The sequence below is a fragment of the Rhinolophus sinicus genome, linkage group LG16, assembly GCF_036562045.2.
Source record: "Rhinolophus sinicus isolate RSC01 linkage group LG16, ASM3656204v1, whole genome shotgun sequence".
Lineage (NCBI taxonomy): Eukaryota > Metazoa > Chordata > Mammalia > Chiroptera > Rhinolophidae > Rhinolophus > Rhinolophus sinicus.
Window position 1 is genome coordinate 7,395,414 of NC_133765.1, and position 21,317 is coordinate 7,416,730.

The window sequence follows — 21,317 nt, forward strand, 5'->3', positions numbered from 1 at the left end:
CCAACCCTGACAGTGTCTGCAACTGAACTGAGATCACTACCTACAGGAAAAGCCACTCCCAGCGCCCCTGAGCATTCCTAAGCTTTAATGCAAGCCTGAGAATGTGTTAAAAACAGTTCCAGGCAGAACATATTAATTTCCTGGCCAATAAAAAATCCATGAGCCTTACAATACAAAGCTCCTGGTGGCCTTACTTGTGAGATTTTGCTTTCCTAAAAAAACAAAACAAACAAACAAACAAACAAAAAAAACACAAACAATGTTTTCTTTTAGGACTCTCGGTTGGCGAGCGCTAATTCTGCATGGCAACATTAAACACATAGCTGAAACTCGTTAATATTAAGAAAATACTTGTTTGTATATTGTTTCCCCCTCATAGATAGTGGGGATTCAGAAGAGGATTTTATACAAATTCATACGCAACCATCTGGAATCAAAAACCTGGATATGGAAGAAGGGGAAAGAAAAAAAAAATCTGGAAAAGCTTTCTTCTTCTTTGGGGGTCGGGGGTGGGGGAGGGAGGGAGGGAGACTTTACCTTTTGTCATCCTTGTACCACTGGAATTCTGCTGAGGGAACTGCTGAGGCTTCACACTGCAATGTCCCCTTTTGTCCCACGGGGACGCCTGTACCCTTAGCTTCTGAAATATACGGTGGATCTGCAGAGAGAACACATCCTGTAGCATTTGAAAATGCGTTCTGAAGCAAGGCAGGCTGCCTCACCCACGGACTTTCTTTTTTACGCTTCAGTCTGCCTCTGCTTACGTGAGCTGACAAATTACTAATTGTGCCAGATAACGAAAACATTCAATGTTGTGCTAAGGAAAAGCTTGGTCTTCCTAGCATGTCATGCTTCTGTTCCCCTCTGTACAGAGGTGGAATACCCAGGTATTCAGGCCTATTTCCTGTTTTAACTTTCATAGGGTGATGCCAACTCATCAGCCCTACACTCCATGGGTTGACAGTCAGCACCTTTAATCAGCCTGATAGAATTTCTGCACACCAGGCTCTTGCTAGAGTATATAACCTCAAACTATTCAATTCCCATCAAAACTTCAGTTACAAGAAATAATATTCACAGAGAATTGCCTGAAGCATCAGTCATTCTTTTAGGTATTCTAAAATGGATTCCTATATCGAGCCAGACCAAACTAGACCTATATACTTGGCCTTAATTCATTTGAAGTCTTTACCTAACAACCCACGTCAATTCCCACAGTTTGCAGTGAAGTGTATTATGAAAAACAGCTATAACAAACTTGCCATTCTATTAAATGCAGAAATACTGTATGCAATGTTATTGATTATATCTCAAAGTGCTTTATTTGTGAATACCCTAAAGATAATATTCTCCCCAGGTTTCAGTACCAGGAACAGAACTGTTTTTCCCAAGCAACTAGTATGCTTTTATTTTACAGACATAAACCTTAAAACTGATGTTTCCTCTCTTTGCTTTAGCAACTCAAAACCAAATTCTGGATCCACATCTAACTACCTGGGGTGTATATTTCCTGTGCCAATTCATCCCCAGCTTTCATTTATTTTTCTAAATATATTTTTTCTTCACTTATATTTCCTAACTCTTTAGGTTGGTCTTTATTAACTGTCATTTAAGTCATTTAAGTCCCTTTAAAAAAATCATGGTAGGGTACAAAAAAAGGTAGCATTGTTATACCTATTTTCTAGACTCTTAAAGTGTTTTGTATTAATTAGGGTCTAATTGTAATAGAAACCAAAATATTAAAATAAAGAATGAGTAATCACCAACACCCAATAGTTTTCCTCTACCTCCTCCCACCCAAATTTGGAAGAGAAAAGGTTTCCTATTTGCCAGTTTAGTTCTTGGGTTCTATGCTGGCATAAGACTTCCTGGAATGGAGACAGCAGAGAAAACGTTTGCAATGTCATGGAGAACTGAGTGTACACAATGAGGAATCAAAACGGGATGCGTGAGACAGAGGCGGGGAAGTTGCGTAGGATCAATGTCAGAGAGCGTGTGGTCGGTTGATAAAAGAGAACAAGTGGTCTAGGGCAGTGTCCTCCACATCTTTGGATTCTGTATTTCTATTAGTCAAAATCAGGGTTTGAGATATGTGTACGTTTATTTATATTTAAAATATGAATGCATACATATGTCAACATCTATAATTGTAAATGGATGAGGTAAAATAAACATACTGTCAATAGATATTGTAACGTTTCCTTGATACACATGGTAGTTTTGCTCCCCATTGTGGAGATCACTGGTCTAAAGAAAGAGAAGCTTGGGGACATCATGAGTAAAGTATGAGAAAAATTAGCATGTAAAGACATATTTATATAAATTATACATTGAATGCCCTTTAATGATCTTCTAGGAATGTATAAATCAAGTTTGGAATAATATGAAATTACATTCAGCTATAATTTTTTTTTTAATTAGAGTTTGAAATTGTTTCTCTTGAAAACAGCGAGTAGACAATGATACCACATTGTTTCCCATCCTGAGCCAGCAGTTGACTCTGCAATCCAGCTCTTTGTTGTGGCCACAACAGCAGCCAGCCTGCCTCACATACATACAGAGCGGTGGGTTTGTGGGACCACTTACAGTTCACGGTGACCTTTACTCTCCGTACCACTGGTGCAGCCACATCGTTGGAGGCGCTGCATTCGTAGTCCCCGGACTGCTCTCTGGTGATGCCCTGGATTTCCAAGTATTCATCTTCACTCACAAAGCCCACAGCTGCAGGAGAAGGTGTGATGAAGTAGGAGGGAAAGAAAAACAAGGTATAAACTTAGAAAACAGTACAAAATGGCTGTGTCTGCAGAGAATCGTGCCGCTTCTAAGTTCAGATTTTTAAGAACTATGCCGATTCACCCTACACCCCTCTTTTACCACTTCCTATCAATGTTTCACTATCAATGTTTCCTTAGTTCCCCAAGGACCAGGTGAAATGCTTGTGTTTCTACTTGGACTAAACACTACCTAGAGAATTACTGGTCCTCAATAAGTGATTAATACTTTTGTCATTCACACAGCCCGGGTCTTACAAAGCACTCAAGCTCTGGGATCTGAGTTAGGCACCTTAGACGCATATTAATTCTTTCTGATCCCCCAGTGTCATTTAGACTGAACATTGAAGTGTGGAGCTAATGACTGCATCCCAGACCATGAATTAATTAAAAAATACCACAATAGTAGTTATACACATATGCATGTACACACACACACACACACACACACACACACGCATCACAAAAAGCAGTGGAAACGCTAATAGAACAAATTTTAACTTCTGTTTTCAGAGTTAGACAGTCAATATGATAAGCAAAAGTCAATTTTCTAAACTTTGATTATCTAGAGCTTAGGTACAAGATCTTGAAGACAAACCAGCAACGGGGACTCCAAACTCTAACCACAAACATATCAGAAAATAAAGATCAAGAAGACGTGGCTATAAATCTTACTCTGTCACTTCATCCTCCTCAGAATGAGTTTCTGTATTGAAAAATTATGAATAATAACAACCCTCTACCTACTAGACTTCCCATCTGAGGTCTGGCCATGAGCATTTGATTATAGAAAGACCGTGACATTAAAGCCTAACAGATGGATTTCATGGTTTTCTCTGATAGTTGCCCTGAGTTCCAGCGTCCTTGCAGAAAGACAATGGAGAAAAAAGTTATGCTTCCATCCCAGGATTATCTTCCCTCCTCTGTTAAAAGAAGTAACCAGCATGGTGATATATTTTATAATATAAGCTGGGATAGTTTTAGGAGTAAAATGGGGTGTTATTATGGGGCAACAGGCATTAGTTGAGACTGTCACAAGCAACTGAGAGACATTTCCCCAGACATAATATACATACAATTCTAATACCTCAAGGTTTGTTTGGATGACAAATGAAAACGAAAACAAAAACTATGTATATAATGAAAGAACTTGGAAAATGGTCATGTGCTGCATACCTGTTGCTTTAGTTAGTGATCCTGTAATCTGCCTGGCGGCACAGACTCAGGTGGAATGAAGCTATATTAATATGAGAGACTCCACATGAGTAGAAAGGGAAGCAAAGAACATTCCCTCCAGGTGATAAAACCTCTCTGTAACACGACATGTATCTGCTGATTCAAAGCATGAAAATAACAACAGTAAAAAACTAATATAATACAAATAATGATGTGTGTGGTACAACTTACAGTTGTATTTGGTCTGTGACACTGTTAAGGTCACCATTTTTGTCAAGATAACAGTAGTAATGGTGTCATGCTGGGTGTCAGGCAGGGTCTCAGCTCCCACTCCTCACATAAGAAAGCAGGACATAGTGAGGCCAAAAAGGAACACCCACAGAGCCATAGGTAGGGGAATCATACCACTATAGTTTCGCTGGCGGCTGGGTTGGAAACACAGGAAGCAGGAGCCACACGATCCACAACCTGCCGTCCACTTCTCTCTGCCAACCAACCTCACTTGCTAGCTGCAATCCGCCGTGCTAACTGCAATCTACTCTTGCTAGCTCAGCCACCATCTTCTTGCTAGCCCCCATTTGCTGCTAGTGTAGCCACAGCAGTTATATTAGTGGCCAATGGCTCACTGGTTACAGCTGATGGCCAACTAGCCACAGCTGATGGCCATCTACTACTCGAGTGAGCACCTGTCCATGTGAGGGCGAGAGCCTGGAAATTGAACTCCTGGCTCTGTCCCCACAGATGGCAATGACAACTAATAATGAAACAACTACCTTGAAAAAAAAAGCCACTACCTGCCCAACTCTGCCACCACTCCTTGGACATGATAACTCTGTGCCACCATCCAGTAATAAGCCCACTCTGAGCATTTCTTCATGTATCTTCACTCCATATGGAGCCTACAGTATACATGTGGAGACTCTCTTGCCTCTAATACCTACAGAAGAGCAAAAGAGGAGCCTGTATCTACTAAAGCAGCAAGCAAGAGTTATTAAATTCACAGGAAAAACCAGGAACATGTTAATAAAGTAGAAAACAGAGCCAAAAAGTTCAGGATATGGAGAGGACAGTCAACATTAACCCATAGGAACTCTTAGTCCCAACCAGTAAGAACTTTCTAATTGTCACAGTAGCCTTTGTTACTATTTTCTAAGCATCTTTAGGAGAAAAAGTACTAACTTTGATTTGAGAAAGGCTGGAGAAAATAAGGAGAAAAGGTTTAAATGCAGAATTTGTGATTCCTTTTATCTTGTTGTTGTTTATTTGTTACTAGACTGAAGCCTACACTTGTCAGATCTTTCCCTGCTAGAATGCTATAATTACTGCATAAAGCATCTCGGAGACCAGTGTCACACTTAATATTCCCATTAATTTTAAATGGTAGTCCTTGGTACATATGTGTGGCAATTGGTGTCATATTTTAATTAGGCTTGCCCTACACCATCTGAAATTAATAATAGCTTGAATTACCAGTGTAATTTATAAATTAACAGTGCCGTAGCATTATGAAATAAATTAGTTCTGGACAGCTGTTTCTGGACTGAGCTCCAGTGTCAGAGCAGTGACTGGTAGGACTTTAGATCTCCTGGAAGGCTGTGTATCACACCATCAAAGCAGGGAAACAAAACAACACAGGGTTCTCTGGTTCTTCTGTTCTTTTCTCCAACTAAAGACCAAGCATCTGTTTTAATTCTACCGTTCAAATATGGTCTTGTGTGACCACAGTAAGTTTTAGAGGGACCCAGCTTGGATGAGCTTAAGGACATCCAAATGGAGAAGTAGTGGGGATTACGGGCATAGACTGAAGTGCAAGTTCACAAATATCAGGGTAATCACAATCAAGAGCTCATCAAGCTTTCTGTGCAGACATGTGTATTAGTGTATGTGTGATTCAGCCAGTCTCATGGCTGGAAGGAAGTTGGACAACTTAAGATTTGGGGAAGGTATGTGTTCTCCACTGATCCAGATTTGTGTTACCAAAGGGAGGGGATTTACACTTAGGTCATGTGCAAAAACCAATGAGGCTTAATTTTACTATCATGTGTTCCGCAAACCAAATGTAGAATTATAGAAATGTCATAATGACTCCATTACTCACCAACTATTATATGTTTATTTTCTTACTCAGTTGGGTAAGGCATGTGAAAAATAATTTGTATGTAGTAAAATGCTTTATATATTTTAGCTTTCATTGCCATTATTTTTACTCTTCTCCCCACATACTTTTTTCTCTACCAGAAGCATAGATGGCAAAACCAGAGAGAAAGATAATCAGTGTATATATAACAAATTAAACTTTGAACCATAAGAAATGAGGTTCCTATAGATGCTGATTATGACAAACAAACAAACAAAACAGAACTAAAAAATATATACTACACTGAAATCTGAATTTATAGAGTTAATGATTCAAGGAAAGTTTTCCTTTAACACTGTTTGTACTCTGGCTATGACATGATCAATGCTTTATCACTCCTATGAAGCTCTTACAAAGAATATTAGAGGAAAAAAAAAGATCAACAGAGCATACTTTTTAAAGTGCTAAAGGAAATTCTTGGTTAAGAGATACAGTAAGGAAAAGGCAAATCACTTGATAAAACCCTATGAAAAGGAATTCTTCATGGTCAATAGCTTCTCACTTATAACTCTTTCTAAAGAAAACATATCCTTGGATAGAAATGACACACTCGTCTTCCTAAAATATCCCCTTTATCATGTCACACCTCTTCAGACACTAAAAATGGTTCCCTATTTTCTGTAACATCAAACACAAACTCCACATCCTTATCAAAGCCCTTCATAAACAGCCCCAAACTACCCACCCGAGTTTATCTCACATTAGTGCCAAGAGGAAGGCAACCGATCATCATGGTAAAAAGCAAAAGTTTGGGATCAGATAAACCCTATCCTCTACCTTCAAGTTTCATGATGTGTTAAGTTTCCTAACTCCTGGAGCCACTGTTTCTTCATCTCTACAACACAGAGTAATATGTCCTACCTCTAGGGTTGCTTTGAGAATTGAATGCACCTGGAATGCAGTTGGTATAGCAAAAAGCACGTGATAAGGTTTTTACAGGTGTTACACACTATAACCATCATTATCATCACTACCACCATTACCACAGCTCTTTTTTTAAAGCAATTGCTATTTATTTATTTTTTATTTTTATTAAAATGTAGTTAATATACAATATTATATTAGTTTCAGGTGTACAACATAGTTATTCAACATTTATATATATAAAGACGTGATCGCCATGGTAAGTCCTGCAACCATCTGACACTGTAAGATGCTATCACAATATTATTGACTATATTCCCTATGCTGTACATTACATCTTTATGACATCAATTTTATAACTGGAAATTTGTAACTTTTACTATTCTTCACTTTTTTTGCCGTTACCCCCACTCCTTTCTCCTCTGGCAACCATCAGTTTGTCCTTTATGTCTATGAGTCTGTTTCTGTTTTGTTCATTTGTTTTGTGTTTTTAGTTCCACATATAAGTGAGATCACATGGTATTTTTTCCTTCTATGTCTAACTTATTTCACTTAGCATAATGCCCTTGTGGGGACAGAGCCCCAGAGAGTAGTTTACAGGCTCTCGGCCTCACGTGAAGGGGTACTGGCTCGGGTGGTGATTGGCCATCGGCTGTGGCCGGTTAGCCGATTGGCCGCTGGTATAACTGCTGCGGCTACGAAGGATTGCCGAGGAGCCGAGCAGAGCCGAAGAGAGCGGAAGAGGAGGGCCAAGGAGAGCGGAAGAGGAGAGCCAAGAGAGAGGAACAGAGGAGAGAGTGGAGAAGAGTCGTCGGTCGGTCAGTTGGCGGAAAAGCGGACGGCAGGTCGGCGTCCGGTGGGCCCAGCCTCCAGTGAGACCGTGGTGGTATGACTCCCCTACCTATGGCTCTGTGGGTGTTCCTTGTTGGCCTCACCGTATCCTGCGTTCTTATGTGAGGAGCGGGACCAGAGACCCCGCAGGCCGCCCCGCCTGAAAGATGGCGCGGCGAGAAGGCCTCCGCGCACGACAAATGGCGCAGCGAGCAGGGTATGGTGTCGGCTGAAACTCTCCAGAATGTACTGGAGCAGTTTACATGTATAAAAGCTCAGCTTCGTAAGCAGAGTGCGGTGCCGGCCAAAACCTACCAAAGCATGGTGGAGCGGTTTGTTCGTGTGAGAGCCCAGCTTCGGGAGGCCCATGAGGAGCGACACTGGGAACGGGAGGCGTGGTCTGCCTGGGAGACTGGAGCCTCCAGCTGGCATACCACCTTCTTGGACATAGAAGGCGGTGTCCTCCTTTTGTTGATCTGCTGTGGCCTTAGGATCCGAAGCTTGTGGATAGCTTACAAGGAGGCCTCCACCCACTCAGACACCTGGCACGGTGAGCAAGATTCCGACCAGGTAGGAATGGCGTCTGACTCTGGGCAGGAGGACGTGTGGCCCCCACAGAGTGTATGGTGTTCGGTGGCCACTGTTCTCAAGAGTTGGACCCCCAAGGAGGGGTGGGAGGACATAGACGGCTCTCCGGCCAGTGTGGAGAGGACCCTGCAGGCTCTGGCTGAGCGGTTGCCGGAGGAGGAGAAGGCTACAGCCGGCCGCGTAGGCTGGATGTTCCTCATGGCCTTGAGTCTCAACACGGAAAATGGACTTAATGAAAGGGCCCAGGTGCCTGACCAGGTGTCCCGGTTGGAAGCGCTGGAAGCCCGGGTCCGCCTATTAGAACAGGGGCCCCAAGGTGGAGACTCTGAGGCAGAGGCAGAGGAAGCGAGTGGAGACAATGTAGCTCCCAACACCCAAGCCCGGCCCATCATGAAGCACAAGGTAAAGCATAAGCAACCTTTGGGCCCCGGGGGCCTTGCTGCCGGCAACCCAGCTGTGACTGAGTTCACAACCTACACCCCTTACACTCCCACTGAGCTGCAGGAGCTGGGGAGGCGGTACAGACAGTGCCCTGGAGAGCCAGTCTCAGCTTGGCTATTACGTTTATGGGATGAGGGAGCAGACAACATTCTCTGCTCCCCAGGCGAGATGGAAAAGCTAGCCTTCGTGACAGTGCATCTGTCCCTGCGACAAAGGTTACAAAACTGCCATAGGTTGGCCAACAACCAGGGCAACCATTCTCTAATGGCGTGGCTCACTGCTGCGGGACACACAGTATGGGAACAGGCTGGCGAGCTGTGAGTCAATGGCAGTCATATACAGAACTTACGCAAATAATCCGTGAAATGGGTATGAGACATGCCATTTTTAACCTCAACATGCAGGGCCCAGATGATGAGCTTTTTACTGCCAGCATGAGAGATCTGGTTTTGGATACTGCACCTGCGAGTGCTTTTGGATCCTTGGTTGCTATTCTTACACCGTATGTAGGGCGGCAGATCCATGAAGTTACAACTGCCATGGCCACCCTAGGGGATATTGAAAGCTGGAGGCGAAGGAAGTTAAGACAGGAGGTCCGCACAGTTGAAACCTGGAAGCCCAAACCAAAGGTAAAGGGGGGAGTTTGCAGGCCTCAGAAAGTAACACGCGCACAGATGTGGCGTGATCTCGTGGCAGCAGGGGTCGATAGGAAGAAAATAGACCAACAACCCAATGCACTCCTGCTGGAACTTTGGAAACAGTTGCGTCCGGAACAGCAATTCCGGAGAAGCATAAAGGAGGAGTCTGGGAAAGCGCGACCCGTGTCCCTCCAGTACTTCATGCAGCCACTTGAGGCCGACTCCTTTCAGCTTGATTAGGGCCAAGGTACCCAGTCAGAGGGGACGAGCAGGGACCGGAGGCCCCACGTGGAACTGTCCATACATTGGTCCCCTTCGAATGTACAGGGGGTTTTGGCTCTAGTTGACACTGGCGCCGACTGCAGTCTCGTTTATGGGAACCCAGAACTCTTCCCCGGACCAGCAATCTGCATTGATGGCTACGGGGGAAAAACTGTGACTGTGAAAGCCGTTTCCTTACCACTGGGTATAGGAAGGCTTCCTCCTCGTACCTACAAGGTTTATGTCTCCCCTGTTCCAGAATATATTCTAGGGGTGGACGTGCTACATGGCCTCAGCTTACAGACGTCGGTAGGAGAGTTCTGTCTCCGGATCCCGGTGGTGAAAGCGGTAACACGCAGGCATGCTCACCACCCTCCTCAAGTGTTGCCACAGCCCTGGCACGTGGTTACAGTGCGACAGTACCGCCTGCCAGGAGGACAGGAGGAGATTGGTCGTACAATATTGGAGTTGGAAAAGGCACATATAGTGAGGCCAACGCACAGTCCCTTTAACTCCCCAGTATGGCCTGTCAAGAAGCCAGATGGGACCTGGCGAATGACTGTGGACTATAGGGAGTTAAATAAGGTGACGCCACCCTTGCACGCTGCAGTGCCTTCAATACATGATTTAATGGATCGTCTGACTGTCCGCCTGGGGACATATCACTATGTAGTGGACTTGGCCCTGGCAGGTCAAAAACCCCCACTGTCAGTGGTTGGGTCTGATAGCCCCATGGGGGGCTGGTTTGACTCATGATTTGCAAGTGATGCCAGGGGTGGTGGCTGAGTGGCCACCACAAGTGACTGTAGTATACAGAGGTCCCGATACCAGGATGATTTTGCGAGGAAACTATGTGCTCTCACTATGGCCTATTATGGGGTCCCCTGTTCTGTTACATGTTGAAACTATGCAAGGGACCCCAAGTACTGCCATAAAGGTCTGGTACCACAAACCAGGAAAGGTGCCAGTGGCAGCGACCCTCCTTTCCCAGGACAAAAAGCTAGCATGTATCCTCCCAGATGGAAGGGATTTGCCATTGTTGGTTCCTAAGACTACCGTTTCTTTTTGTCCGTAGGTGTCAGTAGGCTAATATGGTACAGGGACTCTCGTGGAAGACGCTTGTCGCGTAGATTGTGAGGCGAGACCCTGTAGGGGTGGAGTGTGGGGACAGAGCCCCAGAGAGTAGTTTACAGGCTCTCGGCCTCACGTGAAGGGGTACTGGCTTGGGTGGTGAATGGCCGTCGACTGTGGCTGATTGGCCGTCGGCTGTGGCCGGTTAGCCGATTGGCTGCTGGTATAACTGCTGCGGCTACGAAGGATTGCCGAGGAGCCGAGCAGAGCCGAGCAGACCCGAGCAGAGCCGAAGAGAGCGGAAGAGGAGGGCCGAGGAGAGCGGAAGAGGAGAGCCAAGAGAGAGGAACAGAGGAGAGAGTGGAGAAGAGTCGCCGGTCGGTCGGTTGGCGGAATAGCGGACAGCAGGTCAGCGTCCGGTGGGCCCAGCCTCCAGTGAGACCGTGGTGGTATGGCTCCCCTACCTATGGCTCCGTGGGTGTTCCTTGTTGGCCTCACCGTATCCTGCGTTCTTATGTGGGGAGCGGGACCAGAGACCCCACAGGCCGCCCCGCACGACAAATGGCGCAGCGAGCAGGGTCTTCCGCACGACAGTCCTATAGATCAATAAATATTGTCAAAAATGGCAAGATTTAATTCTTTTTTTAATGGCCAAGTAATATTATATATAGGATTTGGATACCTAGACACTTAGGTTGCTTCCATATCTTAGTTACTGTAAATAATGTTGCAATGAACATGGGGTGCATATTTTTTTGAATTAGTGTTTTCATTTTCTTTGGATAGATCCCCAGAAATGGAATTGCTGGGATGTATGGTATTAGGTTGGTGCTTTAGTAATTGCGGTTTTAGCAATTATTTTTAATCACCAACCTAATAGTTCTACTTTTAATTTTTTGAAGAAACTCCATACTGTTTTCCATAGTGGGTGTACCAATTTGCAGTCCCACCAACAGTATACTACAACTCTTACGCCATACTATTTTCCATTTTGAACAAAAACGATTATTCGTTTTTCACAGATTGATTTTATCAGTTAGAAAGCTATGTTCTTTTTGTCATCCTAAACAAACACCACCTAGTTTTCAAGTTCTAATACTTTCATGAAAACTCCCTGTAATGGGTTGAATTGTGCCCCGCCCCCCAAAAAAGAGATAAGCTCAGGCTCTAACATCAGCACCTGAGAATGTGACCTCATTTGGAAATAGAGCCTCTACAACGGTAATCAAATTAAAATGAGATATCAGTGTGAGCTCTAATTCAATGTGATTGGTGTCTTTATAAAAAGGAAAAATTTGGATGTAGATAGACATGTACAAAGGGAAGACAACGAGAAGACACACTGGGAGAAGATGGCCACGTGACTGCAGTGATGCTTTTATAAGCCAAGGAAAGCCAAGGATTGCTAGGAAACACCAGAAGCTACAGGAGACAAAGTAAGATTCTTCCCTACAGTTGTCAGAGAGAACATGGACCAGCTGACAACTTGATTTTGGACTTTTGGCTTTCAGAACTGTGACACAATACATGTCTGTTGTTTAAGCCATGTAGTTCTTGTTACTTTGTCATGGAACACTAGGAAATTAATACACTCTCTTCTACCTCCTAATTTTCAGTGTCTATGGCTGCCCTGCATATAGAGATCATCTAGTTCATCTATAGTTCATCTAGTCTTTAGAATCATAAAAATAAAATTAGGATCTTAAAGGGCCATTAATGGTTATATAATCAATTCCATAGTTGCTATGCTAGAACACAGTCTGACTTCAGTAGAATTCCCTAGATGAGTTGTTTAAATTCAGATTTCTATATCCCACCATACCTACTAAATCAGAATATCCTGGAATAAGGTGTTTTAATAATTTTACCAGAAAATTATCATATATAGTCAAGTTTGGAAATTAGTGATTTTGTTAAATCCCTCTATTTGTCATGTAGGAAGCTGCAGTTTAAAGTAGTCCATGTCTAGTTAGTGCCGGAGCACACCAGGTTTCTTGATGTCCAATCCATGGCTCCCATAACTATAATAATATTTCCCGATGGTTGTCTTTTGCTATATTCACTGGTCTTATCCTGTAATGCAGTCAAACCTCTTTGACAGCAGGGACCAAGCCTTGGACATCCTGGATCTCAAGACACCTAGGAAAAGAGTTTACAAAATTTGCAATTTATCAATTTCTGATTAATAGACCAACTGACCGATAGACTCAGAACTACTCCATCAGAAAAAAAAAAAAAAAAATCAGGGACCCCAAGCTGCTCACCTAATCCTCATGTGGCTCTGTTTCCATGACAGCGCCACTTCTGGTAATTGTTCTTAGCATAATATTTGTATTTCCCGATGTTAAAATATATCACCACCATTAGTGTTCTAACAGAACAGACTTTCTTTAAATGTGTAATTTTAAAATGTTTATGAGTGTTTCATATAATTTATATTTAGTCTTGGGGCCAATTATTTCCTCAGGGGAATACATCTTTAATTTAAAAATGAAGATCAATGAGGAAGTATGATGTATTTAACAGAATTTGTTCTACAGCCAACTTTTCAGGAACACAGCTATTTCATTAAGCGGAATCTGACAACTCAAGCAGTGAAATGAAGCAAGTTGGAAACGTGATTACACCTGCCCTCAAATCCCCAAAGGAGTTTCACATTGCCCAACGGTCTGAGCTCAGCAGTTTACTGCCAATTGAAGGACAAAAACTGCCCTGTGTAAGTAATACCCCATTGGAACAGTTTCTCAGTTTCTGAGTTCCTAGATTGGGCATTAAAAGCCTTCATAACTGAAAATAATAATAGCCACAATTATCATTTTTATCGCACCCAAGAATAAGCTTGTCAGGAGAACAGCTGTAGCTATTGGAGAGGAGCGAACACAGCTGTCTGCTTGCTTAATATTTTTAAGGCATTTAGACCAGCTGAGATAAAAATCATTGGACCTCAGAAATTGAAAATAATACAGAACATAGAATCCCAGAATTTGAGAGTTGGAAGGAATTATTTTTTAAATTTATTTCAAATACTGTAACTAGTCTAGCACTAGACTAGTATTCCTGCCACAGCTCTGTCTTTCCTTCTTGGTTTGCATCAAGATGCATCACACTGGGCTTCAGGGACAGCTGTTTACAGGACAGGTCAGCTGATGTCCCTCCAGGTACTTTTATAATGAACTGAGAAGTGTGGGAGGTTTTGTGTTATGATGGTGAAAGACATAGTTTTATTCAGATGCTGGGAAGTCGGGTGGACAAAAACAACACAAGAACAATGTGACAGAGGTATAGTTACTATTTCTCAACACCAACCCTTACAAAGCCAGAGGGACTTGTTTTGAGGTCTGATGAAGAAAGTGTTTAGGGCCTGAAATTACAGATGATGTGTTCAGGAAAGACGTTAGAGGTAGATGGTGCTGCTGTGACATCCAGTGTCAACACCTGCCAATGAATTGGGAAAGTCCTTCTTCATCCCTCACCCCCTGATAGCTCAGTGCACTCTGGAATTGTGTGTGTGTCATGTGGGCGTCATGCGGGGTCTCTGGTCCCGCTCCCCACATCAGAACGCAGGACATGGTGAGGCCAAAAAGGAAGCCCAATGGAGCCACAGATAGGGGAGTCACACCACTGTATTCTCAATGGCGGCTGGGTTGGAGACACAGGAAGCAGGAGCCACAGGATCTGCAACCTGCCGCCTGCTTCTCTGCCAACCAGCCTCACTTGCTAACTGTAATCGCCATCCACTTTTCTGCCAACCAACCAACCAACCAACCAACCAACCAACCAACCAACCAACGCAGTCACCGCAGTTATATCAGAGGCTAATGGCTAACTGGTAACAGCTGACGGCCAACTAGTCACAGCTGATGACCATCTACTACCCCAGCCAGCACCTTTCCATGTGAGGCCGAGAGCCTGGAAACTGCTCTCTGGGGCTCTGTCCCTAGAGTGTGCATATCCAACAACCATTCAGAACAGAGCCTCATTCTCACTATGCCTACAGTGGCAAAGGTGATGGACCTCGTCGAGGGGGCAAGGGGAAGAACATGAGAAGACTTGTATTTGAGCACAAGGTAGGGACTCCAAGAACAAATAGAGGAAACTCTGAGGTAAAATGGAAGTCTTTGGGCATACAGATGGGACCTCAAAGCCATATGGATATGGCATTGATAACAATCTTCGTAGTACTAGATTAGGCATGGGGGCTACACACAAAATCCAGACAGCAATATGTGCCGTAACAGTGAGACTCTCAATGTTAAAAAAGCATCTCCAAACATGATGTCTACATAGAAGAGCTTTTGAGGGTCTGATATTAGGCTGGAACAAAATGGGTCTGAGCACCAGTTGCCCCTGGCTGCACCGTGGGGCAGTTCCAACATCCTCACGTTGGGCCTTATAGAATTTACTAGCTGATGGTTCACTCCTCCATGCTTCAGATTCCTTTTCTGTTAAATGGGAAAAATAAGATGGCCTTATAGGGTTATTATGAGTATTAAATATTAAATATGTGTAAAGTAAGTTCTCAGTAAATGGTAGTTATCATGACCACTATTCTTACTGATACCACAACTCAGTTGGAAAACATTTTAATATACAAGATCCTTGATACAAGAAAATGTCAATGCAGAAATGAAAGAATAATCAGATCTCTGCTTTTCTCATAGGAATTTAATAATAAACTTTACAAAGGATTCACCACAGATCCTTTAACTAAAAAGTTCTACTCCCTTCACTTAAAATAGGATTTGATTTACAAGGGATACGATTTCTGAGGATCATTTCTTCTAAGAAAGCCTGTATAGCCGCATCGCCCATGTGAGACTGACTGACGGCTTCAGAAACATCTGTAATTTCAAAGCTAAGAATAAAAGCATATACATAAATTTTATGCATTTTTTTCTCCTTGACTTTTCCTTTGGCCATACATAGCAGAGCAAGCAGAAAGGAGTCTGATGATCTCTCCAAGAATGAGCAAATTTATACGATCTCTTTCAGAAAAACAAGTTCTGGAGGGCCCAAACCTGCTTTTGCTTGTTACAGAACCGAGGTACAGACTCAAACAGTTGATGAGACCAATAATTTTGGTATGAAACATAGGTACCAGCTTTGCGGAATGGGACGGGCTGAATTGTTCTGAATAGCTGGTTTCCACTGTATAAGCAGAATCTCCCTTAAACGTGCTAGTGTCGGCTGGTAGTGAGTCAGGGGCTAATGTCATAGAGTGCTTAACGTGTGGCCATGTCCCCATGCCATTACCTTCCTCCAAGTCTCAGATTTGTTATCTATTTTATATGGACTCTTCTTATAGCTGGGAAACTTACCGTCTCCCTCAGCTTTCTGTTGTTTGTTTCTGAGCTCCTTCAGCTTGTCGCAGCTTGTTTTGTGTCATGTCCTACACACAGAAGCTACAGTTTCCCAGATAGCTTCAGTGCTCATTGTCTTCTTTGCTTAAAATGGAAATGTTAACTAATAGTTTAAAAATTAATCTATTAAACTGATTCCATCATAAAGCCATAGAGATCCAATACAAATATTAGATAAACTGAGGCCAACTGTAAGTTGTATTTGTGCCTATCTAACTATCAATCAAGATAAGAGCAAAATACTTAGCATAGATCCTGCCATATATTCAGAACTCATCTGATAGTTGAAATTGAATATATGTATATGTTTGAATATGCATAACTACTCATTATGAAATGTAATATTTTATTTTACAGATATCTAGAAGGAAAAAAAATCCCTCAGTGTTTTGATTAGGAAATTTTCTGGGAGTAATCGTTAGCTTTGTATTGAGGAGCCGTAGCCCAAATGTAATTATACGAAAATGTGTCCCTGGACTCCACAGAGCCAGGCCCTGTGCACCTCTGAGGTCTGTCCCTTTCCTTAATGACATGACTCTGGTTTTCTTTGCAGATGAGGCTTCAGCAGCCAGCTGGGCCCTGGGAAGTGTGTGGTCTTCTGTGTGCCTGCTGTGTGCCTTTTGGTGAGGCCTGTCAGCTCGGTTTTGCATGCAGACCCTCTATTACTGGTGATGATATCAACGTCAGAAAGCTAACAGCTGGATGTTTGGAGTTTGCAGCTTGATGTCTGGAAACCTGGGTATTTGCAGTAGTGCAGCTGATGGCTGCTAAAAATAAAGAAAGAAAGAAATCAGCTTTTGATTTGTAAATTCAGGCAAGTTGATCTGAAAGACATTGATAGGGGATAAATATAGAATTTCGCAGTGTCACATTACCTCAGTATCTTGGCTGTTTGCTTTCTCTTTTCTATATCTCTAGAGATATAAGCCAATACTGAGTGCTGAAAAATGTGAAGAACTTAATTGCTTTGAAATTCCTTGCCCAGATTAATTTAAAGAAATTATTTTTACTTGAGAGGCTGCTAATGGGTTAAGGTTCTCCTGACACCATCCCACATACCCTCAGGTTTTGAGTCCCTTTGTAGTGAAGTTAACTTAGTCACCTAGTTCTGAACTGCCCTGGAAAAGCAGAGCAGTCAGTATAGTCAGTCTATAACATAGCCATGACGACACTTTATTAAGAACAGGAGTTCTTAATCTGAGAATTTTGGAACTCTAACTCCAGGGGTTTTGAACCTTAGGAAGTGATATTTGCAATGTGTGTGTGTGTGTGTGTGTGTGTGTGTGTGTGCACGTGCACGCACATGCGTGTGCTCTGTAATTAGAGAATCTATAACTTTCTGAAAAGGAGTCTAAAAGGGACTTAAAATGCAAAAAGATTAATATTCATCTTTCTGCGTTCCTTTTGTTCACCCCCTATTGATGGTAGAGAATCAAATTTCTATCAGCCCCTAGCCCTACAAAGAAACAAACAAAATCCTCAAAATATAACTGGTGATATCAAGAAGGACAGAACTAGGAGTAAAGTGTAGCCTTGTATGCATTTAATTAAATGTTTTGTGGAGGATGGAACAGAAGTAACTGAACAGTCCTTTTGAAGAATGGATATGCAGATGGGAAGAATTCTTTTTTCATTATAAGAGGGGAGTTCTTTTCCCACCAAGACTTAGGATGGAAAGAATGGTTGTGCAGGGTTCTGTCTATATCTCTGGAGACCTGTGACCCTGGGTGATTAACTAGAGGGAGGAGGGAGGTATAGTTTTCCTTTTTCATGCAGCATCCTTAGATGTGAGGAAGAATGAAGGCTTTCCTGAAGAATTCCATTTATTGGTGACTGCACCAAGCAAAGACTCAATGACACAATGACCGCTTGGGGAAAGGGAGAAAGTAGAAAAGCTGGGCTGGGGCTGAATCTATATTTAAGGAAATCTAATGAATAAATTCAGATCAGATCATGAGAGGAAACTACAAAGTGCCATCAATACTAGAGAAGGAAGTACCATGCATGCATTTCTAATTGCCATGGCATAAGAGAATATGTGTAAAAGAATGCCTCAAGAAAACTGCGTGGAAATACCCACAGAGAAGCAGGAAGCCTGTTGGTGGAGGATCATTTGGGCCCAGAGAGAAAGGGAGGCATGACTGAAAGCCTTTGTATTTGCCATACTTGATTACAGTCTTTGCATTTTTGCAAATAGTTCTCAAAATCTACCCACCACCAAAGCTCCTTGCTGTCATATCATAGTGCCTGAAACATATGAATGGGCCCTGCCCACTTGTTGGTTCTAAGTGTTCCACTATACACAGGTGGAATTTTCAACCACATGAAATCTATAAAAAGACAGTGCGTGGAAAGGAAAATAGTTGATTTACTCTTTCATTAGTTACACTACTAATGTTTTATTCTACCTCTCATTTCACATAAAATCTAATCGTAGGCAAGCACACCTGGGTCCTGGATGGAATGCAATGTATGAAAACAAGACAACTGTGATTTATCAGAACCATCACGGTGTTTCTGAATCCTGATTATGGCTATTTCTCTTAGCAATTAGGTAGCCTTGAATAAGTTATTGATCCTCAGCTCCCTCATTAGTAAAATGTGGAGACTTTTTAAATTGCTCATAGGATGGGACTGAGAATTCTATAAGAGAATTTGTGCAAATGCACAGAAGAGTGATGGGAATGTGTGAGAGTCAATAAATGTTAGAAGGAACAAACTACAGGAAGAAGGAGACTCAACCCTACCATCAGGTCCACTCCTCTGCTACTTCTGTCCCCTTTCCTAATCTGTCTATGTTTTGAAATCCTATTCCTCCATTTTAAATTATCAGCTACGCTCACGATTTCCTCATCTACAGCACCATTCCAGGAGGATCTGCTGAACTCCAGGCCCATAACCACCAACCTAATGACTCATCTGTATGTTTCATAGACACCACAGGCTGAATCACCATCTTTCCCCTCAAACCTGCTCTCACCCCAATATCCATTAATCTCGGTTGTTAGCGTGGCTAACTCCCCATTCTCCTAAAATAGAGAGTCACAGTTGATTCTTCCCTTTGTCTCACTCCTCATCTTCAATCAACAAATCCTGTTGTTTTTATCACCTTTACAGTTTTCAAATCTATCTTCTTTTCTTCATCATTGTGAACTTTTTGTTGTTGTTGTTGTTTTTTAATTTGTCTTTAAATAATGGCTAATATAGACTGGGCATTAGCTCTGCCAAGTGTTTTAAATGCATTATCATTTCATTTTTATAATGACCCTGTGAGATAGAGGTGGCTTAGAGAGGTTAATAAACACATCTAGTAAGTGACCAGCCAATTATTTGAATTCTACCAGAGCCTGTACTTTTACACACACACAAGCACACACACACACACACACACACACAATTTTATTTAACTATTTTTTATTTACCCCCCCCCTTTCATTGTTAACTATCTTAATTCAGTCACCCATTATCTACTCTGGATTATTATAATACCCTCTTTACTGATCTCCCTGACTCCAGTTCATTATTTTAATTCTTGTCAAAATAATTGCCCCAAATAAAAATCAATCTAGCTCCTGCTTAAATCCTTTCCGTGCTCCACATTCCTCATGGACACGGTATATAAAGGCTCCTCATGAGCTGGCTCTTGTCTGCATCTCCAGATTCTTCTATTACCAACTCCTTTCTTCCCACACCCACTGCACTCACCAGCACAGTTCCTAAAACATGAGGCATTTATCATGCTTTGCAGCTTCTCCTTCTTTACCTGGTATCTAATAACTGCTTTTCTACTGTCAAATGTCTATGCATCCTTCAAAGTAGTCTTAGATATCACTCTAAAGAAGCCTTACGTATCAGCCCTTTCTTGATACACACATTTCCTTACCTCCTTTCTATCCTATTAATTTTTTTGTCTGTTTGTTTCTAATGTTAAAGTAATTGCTTTTCATTGCTATGTTTTACCCCACTGGACTCAAATTCCCAAGGCAGAATAGCAGAATAAACTCTTATTTATCTTTATATATCCAATATCAATAACAGTTTTTAAGATTTAGGAGGGAACAAATGATCATAAGGTCAGAGACTGAATGAATGAATTGACTGACATAATTTTGGTGGCTGTTCTAGCTGTCAAAATGAACTATTAAATGCTTCTTTGGTGACTTTCCAGAAGATAGCAGAAATCTTCTAGGGTATTTATTTTTAATTTTTTTTCCCTGATAAAGGGCTGGACACATAAAAAGACCTCTCAAATCACCTAAAGTTAAGGAATTTTATTCCACACGTCTGAAAAACTGAAAAAAAAAGCCTTCATCAAACTAGGCCTGGAGTGAATAAGAAAGAAGCCAGGTTTGGCCATCTCCACAAATATCCTTAGTTAAAAGCTCTTGTAGCTAATGTCCCTACTTCCTCTGAATGAGTTAGGATACAGCATGCCCTAATCAGAAGTGTCTCAGAGAGCTTTCTTATGTCATCATCAATTCGGTTGAATCCTTTCCAAGTAGAATCAGCTTGGTGATTCAGCTCTGTTTCTATGTAATTAGTTGTGGAATGATTGTAGGAAATATGATTATACTCTTTACCTTCCTGGGATAGGCATGGAAAAAAGTGCTGCCATCCACACAAAATGGGGCTCATGAGAAGAAGAGGTAGCTTCTGCAACAGAAACACAAGTGCCACAATGAGCAGCACTACGCAAAGATGGAGGCTGGCAAGTGGCGATGTGGTTTCAAGCAACAGCTGTTTCCACTGAAGAAATATTGAACTTGGCCTTATAGGGCAATTCTATATTGGAGAAATCTCCATCACCTGCCTGAAGAGGTTAGAAACTAAAATGCATAAATAGATGGAAGAAAAGTCCCTGTTCTCACATTCATGCCTACCTGACTTCTCTGCCCTCCTTCTTTCTCAGGATCCAGGGGCTTTGCCTGCCACTCACAGTCATATGTTCTGTCTACCTCCACCTATTTTTAACTGTTCTACTTAAATTGCATTAATTCCCAGTCCTCTGGCCTTCTTAAAGCCCACTAACTCTCTTCCTTTTCCACCGTCCCAAGAGAGCAGGTAAAGAAACTTTTTACTTCGTCACCAGCCAAAATGTCATGGTCCTTAAGTTGAAAAAACTAATAACCTTGACTAATGGGCCACAAGTTATTCTTTATTTCTGTTTGCATTCTTAACT

At 42.3% G+C, this 21,317-nt stretch overlaps 1 protein-coding gene across 8 annotated transcripts in view; it reads right to left on the reverse strand.

Moving 5' to 3' along the window:
• NTM (neurotrimin) overlaps window positions 1-21,317 on the reverse strand; it is a 1,000,590-nt gene that overhangs the window by 21,997 nt on the left and 957,276 nt on the right. For all 8 annotated transcript variants that reach the window (XM_074321813.1, XM_074321816.1, XM_074321817.1 and 5 more), the window contains 2 exons: window positions 2,587-2,721; window positions 538-658 (listed from right to left, as the gene is read on the reverse strand). In XM_074321813.1, the coding sequence (XP_074177914.1) occupies window positions 538-658; window positions 2,587-2,721 (256 nt within the window). The remainder of the gene's footprint in view (window positions 1-537; window positions 659-2,586; window positions 2,722-21,317) is intronic.